A 7,869-nucleotide genomic window follows, 5' to 3' on the forward strand; every position below is an offset into this window, starting at 1 on the left:
AACCACGCGAATCGTCGAGTCGAGTCAACTCGATTTGAATTCGAATCAGCGGCCGAATCAATTCGAATTGAAAAAAAGTGGACTCGTCACATCGCTAGTGGACCTCTCCATGTTGTCAGAATTTTTGTCCATCTCAGCCAGCCTATTATGGATAGCTTTATCCATCTTTATCCACGTGATAAAATAACTGTCACTGTTTAACACCGTGGGAAAGAAAGTGACGGACACCGTTTTATCACGCTGTCACGTAGACAAGAACGACCATCATATCCGTACAGGTCTCCTTGGTTAGCTGCCCATATAGTTGTTGATCGTAAGTTTGGTGTGGTCGTAGACGCCGAAGAACACGAACCCGCCCGCCATGAAGGCCGCGAGCCGCGGCGCCACGCCGGCGAACAAGCCGCGCACACCAGCCGAGGCGTATATGCTGCGCAGCACGGGCCTTAAACAAATACGATTACCCTTCATAAGGCATAAATAAATAAATAATAGTACATTATTGTCGAGGTTCGGAAGTAGCTACTTGCAGGCTGAGGATTCGTTTTAAACGGACGACCTTGGGAGTCCGTTTAATTGAATCCGAAGCCAGCAAGTAGCCTTCCAGCCGAGTCATATATAGTGCTTTTCTCAAAAATGGTGCAAGAAATAGAAATATTTTACAGAACTTACAGAAGCAACGTTCTAATTTTCCATTAATTTTCACAGAAAAAAATACAACCATTAAAAAAATTAGCTTGCCGCCTTTAAAAAAAAAGAAGTGTATTTTTCTGCTGAAAATACGCCAACCTATTTGAGACACCTAAATAGTCGCGGTACCAACATTAAGCCTGTAACAGACTATCGCACCGCACCGCGACCTTGGAGCGTCGCACCCATAAGTGAGAGCGAGAAACAGATATCTCTTTCTCGCTCTCACTCTCACTTATGGGTGCGACGCTCCAAGGTCGCGGTGCGGTGCGATAGTCTGTTATAGGCTTTATAATAATAAGTGCTGATCATCTGTTTGGCTGTTTAAGGGACCTATGCCTTCATTTGATATGGCCATTTGAAGTTTTAAAAAGTTTGGAACTCGTTAAATAATGGAATTTGTATGCGACATTGCAGTCCCGAAATCGAGACTGCAATGTTTTTAACTTTTAAATTTTTTGAATGACCATAAACTACGCACTTCGCGACCTATTTTTTAACCGGCAACGTCGACTTTGCCGTCCATTTTTGAGAAAATAAATATTATAGGACATTATTACACAAATTGACTAAGCCCCACGGTAAGCTCAAGAAAGCTTGTGTTGTGGGTACTCAGACAACGATATATATAATATACAAATACTTAAATACATAGAAAACAACCATGACTCAGGAACAAATATCTGTGTTCATCGCACAAATAAATGCCCTTACTGGGATTCGAACCCAGGACCGCGGCGTCACAGGCAGGGTCACTACCCACTAGGCCAGACCGGTCGTCAAAATATGGCCAGGCATATAGGTGGGTTATGCAAAATTGCTTTTAAGTTAAAAGGTTAAAAGTTTTAACCTTTTGGATGCCAATGACCGATATATCCGCACCGTAGGTTCAACGCCAAAGATTTTTTTTTTTTTTGGATTTTATGGCCTGGTTACGAGACCTTTAAGCCAGCAACGCCAAAGACCGATCAATCGGTCACAGACCACAGAGCGACATCGACCCACGTGCATATACATAAAGTTCAACTTCAGTTTTGACACTTCAATGATGTGGCGTCCGAGTGACAGCTTTTTGACACGGCGTGGAAAAGGTTAAATAAAGTTCAATAATGTATCGTTTGCCCGCATTTTCGTTAGTCATAATTCGTTTGGTTCAGAAACGCGTCACTTTTCAGGATCGCCAAAAAACAAACCTAACCTAACCTATCTATAGGATAACCTAACGAAAATCCTGAGAAGTTTACGGTTTCAGTTTTATGACTAATGATAATATGACAAACAATACATTATAACTTAAAACTTTATGGGAAACAACGGGACCCCATAAAAAAAAAAAAAAAAAAAAAAACATACTTGATCCTGAGTTGCGTGTGCGCGTAGTCTTCCGCCAGCATGATGCGCGTCTTGGCCAGGTCGAGCGGCGCGGTGGCCGCGGCCGCCAGCCCGCCCGCTACCGACCCGCACACTGCACTCTGGAAACATATATGTATAGTTTGTAGCTTTCTAGTAGAGCCCGAAGGCTTATCCTATTGTCTGTTGTTCAGTAAAACCGCACGTGCTACTTACCTGCAAAAAAGGGTCCTAATTATTCTACTTGGCACCAGAGCGCGGGCTAGTCCAACGCTCAAAAAACCAGTGTAGGTGCGCTCTCCGATAACGCGCCTTTGTTACGCATCTCGATGACACATTTTAGACTGGTTCTGTAGCGTTCGACTCGCCGGCACTCAGTAACCGAAGTACCGATTTTTTATGCAGGTGGTTGTGGCACGTGGCACGAGCGGTTTTACTTAACAATAGACAATAGGATTAGCCTTCGGGCTCTATTAGAAAGCTACAAACTATACCTATATTTCTCTTAGATCAGCGGTTCTCAATCTTTTTTTTTCGGAACCCTTTTGGAAAGCGAAATACTTGATGGAACCCTACAATACGGTGGCGGCATAGTAAAATTTTTCGAGGCGACTAAAGCATAGTGTTCTAAATTCTTGCGGAACCCCTGCAGGGATGTCGCGGAACCCTAGGGTTCCGCGGAACACACTTAGAGTATGGCTGTCTTAGATGATTTGAATGAGACCACGCAACCTTCAAAGCTAGTATCTAAACTAACCTCGTGACTTAGGCCTCATTCGCGTGAGCGCTTTTTCAACGCGCGTTTGAATGACACAAATGGATACATGTGTATTTATAGCTGGTCAAGCAAATCTTGTCAGTAGAAAAAGGCGGCAAATTTGAAAAATGAAGGCGCAAAGTGGCGCATATCGTCCCATGTAAATCTTTAATTTCGCGCCTTTTTTTACTGACAAGCGGCTGACAAGATATTTCTTGCCCAGCTATATTTATACGATGGCGGTGACGGTTTTTTTCAAGCGTGGTTGGACTTTCAACTTTTAGCGTTGGTCGTTGAATCGAATTTAGCGTGCGGACGGATTCAAGCGCTTTTTTTAACACATGTTTTATTTCAAAGCAACAAAATCCACACTATTATAGAACAAATCTTAAAAGCGCAATTTAAGATTTTACCCCGCCTGTACAGCGACATCTAGCGGATAATACCTGAACTACCAACTCACTTGAAAGCTCGTAATATCCCCGCCGTTATGTTGCCGCACCTGCGCCTTGAGGAACTCCCATAAAGGCAGCTCTAGGAAGCTGAACGGCAGGTCCCGGGCGACCGTTGAGAAGAACCCGCGGTACACGCCTCGCCGGATACCCTCGGTTTGGTACGCCTGAAATATATAATACGCAATGGGGTTGGCCCATGAACCTAGTATTTTGTATTTGTATTTATTTATTTTTATTTATTTATTGTATACATATACAGTACAGTGATGCATAAAAATACATGGTGTTAATTATATATCTTAGGAATAGTACATGCTAGCCTGTGAGGGCATTACAATGACTTTTTTAACTGGACCAAGCATGAGGGGGAAATGACCGAACGGGATAGTCTTATGTATCTTTCAGTAGTTGTAGCAGCGAAAGCGCTATTATTGTTTGTCCTTGTCAGTCTCACATTTTTTTTTATTCCCCACCATAAATTAGTATGGATTATGGTGGGCAACAAATAAATTCGACCAATCATAGTGTCGCATTGCGTATGTTTTGTCCCTCACGGAGGCACGCGTAGACCACTTCTATAGGATCCTACCTTCTATGGGTTGGCCGAAGTATTTAGCAGACGGCGCCATCATAGCTTGCCCTGTCAATCCCTATACTTAATTGTGTCAAATTTTTGTTTTTTAATGCCCTGGATGCCAGCCCTTTAAGCCAAATCTCATAGAAAACGGGGCTAGTTATGATGGCGTCATCTATGCAAACCTTTGACAGTTGCCAACCCCATTACTTTTTTCTAACGTTTCTAATATTTTCTCATCAGAGTTATGTCGCAGCTAACGTGATTTTATCGCTCATTTCACATCAAACTTGACCGTATTTGTCATTAGTAAAAAAAAATACCTTAAGTAATATTCGGATGCTGCTCTTTTTTTCGCTGCCAACGTACGTCTGCTTGCGCTGCTTGGCAATCTCGGTCGGCACTCGGATTACACACGCTAACTAGAAAAAAAAAGATATATTGAAATAAAAAAATAAAATAAAAACTTTTCTCCCATCTCGTTTCAACTATTGCATGCAGGAAAAATATGCTGGATCGTGTAGACGCAGCTTTACTGCTTTTGATGGTTTTCTTTAGCGTTCAAAATAGCCCCTTGAATAGCCTTACGACTGAGCTGTCACACTGACATTGACACAAGGTATAACCTAAAAAACTACTTGTTATGTTTTATTCATTACAATAAGTTGATATTATGAGATTATTTGAATGCTGATCCAAAAAATGTACAGAATGCGGCCTACACGTTGGAGGGTCTTTCGCCGTTGTATTTCACATATAAATGGCGCAAGTTCGCAGAAATTATGCAAATACTTTAATATCACCCAAAACAAAGCAGAATTTATAAGTTTAAAGCAGCCCTACGTCAACAAATTAGACGAAGCTACTTTAAAAGGCCTTATTGAAACAGTTACCGATTTGGGATTTACAAAAGACGTCATAATAAATGATCCTCAGATGTTCAGTATAATGCCAATCACTTTGCGCTTTCGTCACAAAGTTTTGGAAGAATGCGGGTTTAAAAATATAACACCAAAGCTTTTATTAACATATTTAACAATAATGAAGCAGAAAACGATTGGATATTTAAAAAGTTCTGGTGAACTACCAAATATAGACGTAGAAAAACGTCTGGCAAGTTGTTTAACACAATGGCCAACTTCGCTAATCAATTTAACATTTGGGGACAACCGTGAGACAACACTATATAGTTTAAGACTGAAAATTCTTCAACGGTATTTAGAATTGGTACTAGATTTGTCAGAAGACGAATTCCAGCGTGGTATAAAGACGTATCCTACAATCAAACATCGACCGCTACAAACTATAAACGAAACACTCAATTTACTGCAATCTGTTGTTATGATACCTGACAAGAAAATTAAAGCAAATCTATATCTCGTTCATGTTGATCCGGAGAACTTGAAGCAAATTATTTACAAGTTCCGTTTCATAGGCGGAATAGATGTTAAAGAAGTTTTAAGACTGCATCCGAAACTAGCGACAAAGAAATATGATGCAATGTTAGAAATCAGGAATATTTTGCAAGAATATGGCATAAGCGACGAGGCTCAGAGAAGATGTTTTGACATATACACGCTAAGTCCTGCTACAATAAGAGAAAGACTTGAAGAGGCTAAATCTATACCAGAATTTCAAGCCTTTTCGAACCATCCTAGATTCCTCAAAATTATACATTACAAAAATACAGCAATGAACAGACTTAAAAACTTGTACGACAATAGAAAACAATGCCTAAGCCTGAATGTGCTATCTGGGAGCTCCGCACATTATGAAGTGTTCCAAAATTCTCCGGGAGACCGACTCGGTAAAGGCAAAGATCTGGTATTCTGTATCACCGAATCCCTCGGAAATGTTTACAGTCCAAATCAAATATGTAAGATGGTCAAGAAACATCCGTTTTGGTTTAATGTGCCCCTTGTACAAGTAAAATTTGTATGTCAAGAGCTATCAAGGAAATTTGATGTTCAAGACATTTACGAGAACTGTCCAATATTATTATACCCTTGGACCAAAATTGAAAATATGCTTAAAAATTTTGAAGAGAAAAATTCTAGAGAATCGTTGAACAATAAGGAGCTAGATGTATCAAAATTAAATAAATCACAAATACTGAGTTTAGTTGTATATTTGTTGGAGAAAAATCACTATTTTACTGGGAATGGCGTGTGGGATGAAACTGTAAAAATAAAATGTTGAAATATAAGCTGATACTTTTTTTACTCCTAACCTGGCAACCAAAAATGTTTGTTTTAATGCACCACATAATTTAGTTTTGTGTCTTACTCTAGGTTTGACTGCTAGATGTTGGCTAATAATTTATTAATATCTGGGAGACCGAAAACATATCAAAGACTCAAAAATGCGCTTTTTCCCAGAGATAAGACCTAGCTAGATCGATTTTTCGCCCCCTAAAACCCCCAATAGTAAATCTCAACGAAATCGTTAGAGCCGTTTCCGAGATCCCCGAAATATATATTTGTAGATAAGTTATTGCTTTGAGCAATGATTACTAGACAAGGTTTATAGATTTAGCCATGTTCATTCCATTTTTCATTTTATCTTTCGATTTTATTATCGGGGACATATTATTGACCTAAATAAAATAAATTATAATTATTTCAAAGACACAGTAGAAAAAGTGCCTACATTATATAAATTTGCCACCTTTTTCTACTGACAAAGTGTGTCAGTGCCAGAGTATAAACAGGTAAGATATAGTAACTTGAACATACCACTTCAGCAACACAAGCAGCAGTGCTGTGTACCAGCAGAGCATACTGCGGGGCCACCAGGGGCTCGCCCAGCTTCTTCGTAGCCTCATATGACATGAAGAACAGGGCTGTCGTTGGCATGGAAGTTGTTGCCACTGTTAGTAGCCCTGAAATAAAGGTTTTATTTTTATTTCAGTTTATGGCAGAGGTTTGCAAAACATCAATATGTGATAATTTAGTTGGTTGGTGTTCCTTCTTAATTCAGAGGGCCACAAATTATGCCAGTACATTTGTAAAAACTTGACTTGAGTACATCTTGAATTAATGAAAATAAAATTATGGAGATGGATGCATTAATGGAGGATTATGTTTCATTGTTTAACTTTTTATATTATGGTTACTTTAAAATATGAAATAATCACATTATTGCCAATATATTTGCATATAAATACCTAGTAAGAACAATAGGCAAATAAAAAACTAGGTACAGGTTGTTTTTTTTTTATACAAATTAAAAACAAGAAGTGCTATAGTGAATGTGATAAGCTGAAAAACAAAAAATATAAAATATTTTTTTTTAATAGACAGACTATATAATATGTCCGTTTTACGTGTAAGTAGGTATCTTGTTTTTTCAGAACAAAATAAAATAGCTAAAAGAATACCTTTATACACTCCTCTGAAGCCTCCAGCTTTGTGGAAGCCCTGTTCACTCTGCAGCCGCGTTTTTAGCGTATCCAGGGGATATAGCGCCACATCTACCGAGATCCCTGCCAACGCGCCCGCCTAAATTAATTAATATTGAAAACTTTTTAGAAATATTTCATCATCTTCATCATTTGGTACATTTAAAACGTAATCTTTATGAAAATAACTACTGATTTACTTTATTACGTTTGATTTAATAGTTTCTCAATGTTATTAATGGCATTTACGTATGATTTAAAACAAATAAATCATTTAAAAAGCCCAAAAACAGGAATAATGAAGCAGACAATTTCGTTTGAAGTAAAAGGAAAGTTTACACAAACACTTACAATTAAAGGCGCTAAATATGTAGATTCTACAAATTCAGGTTTCTCTAAGGATCCCATTTATAAAGATTTTTCTTGACGCCACCGAAGTAAATACGACCAAAATCCTAACCTCACTACTTCTCTTTTGACGTTTGAGAGAATTGAAAGAACAATCATTACTGAAGTATAAGATAACCTAATCTTTATGATGGTTATACCAATGTAAATATTTCAGAGTAATGTGTAAATGTTTCGTCATTATTATGTAAACTGCTGAGATAAATACTTTGAAGAGTTTGAAACTTTTAAAAGAAAG

The 7,869-nt window shown here is 38.5% G+C and overlaps 2 protein-coding genes across 2 annotated transcripts; one reads left to right on the forward strand and one right to left on the reverse strand.

Moving 5' to 3' along the window:
• Positions 1 to 288: 288 nt before the first annotated feature.
• Positions 289 to 7,692, reverse strand: LOC134658221 (S-adenosylmethionine mitochondrial carrier protein homolog). Its single transcript, XM_063513831.1, has 7 exons — positions 7,575 to 7,692; positions 7,203 to 7,323; positions 6,559 to 6,704; positions 4,147 to 4,245; positions 3,258 to 3,413; positions 2,041 to 2,159; positions 289 to 442 (listed from the first exon to the last, which is right to left on the reverse strand). Exons 1-7 carry the CDS (start codon positions 7,629 to 7,631, stop codon positions 289 to 291), a joined length of 852 nt encoding a protein of 283 aa, XP_063369901.1. The 5' UTR covers positions 7,632 to 7,692.
• On the forward strand, positions 4,471 to 6,024 carry LOC134657943 (transcription termination factor 5, mitochondrial-like). The gene has a single exon (XM_063513542.1). It carries the CDS (start codon positions 4,511 to 4,513, stop codon positions 6,020 to 6,022), a length of 1,512 nt encoding a protein of 503 aa, XP_063369612.1. The 5' UTR covers positions 4,471 to 4,510; the 3' UTR covers positions 6,023 to 6,024.
• Positions 7,693 to 7,869: the final 177 nt, after the last annotated feature.

Source organism: Cydia amplana, chromosome 21, assembly GCF_948474715.1.
Source record: "Cydia amplana chromosome 21, ilCydAmpl1.1, whole genome shotgun sequence".
NCBI lineage: Eukaryota > Metazoa > Arthropoda > Insecta > Lepidoptera > Tortricidae > Cydia > Cydia amplana.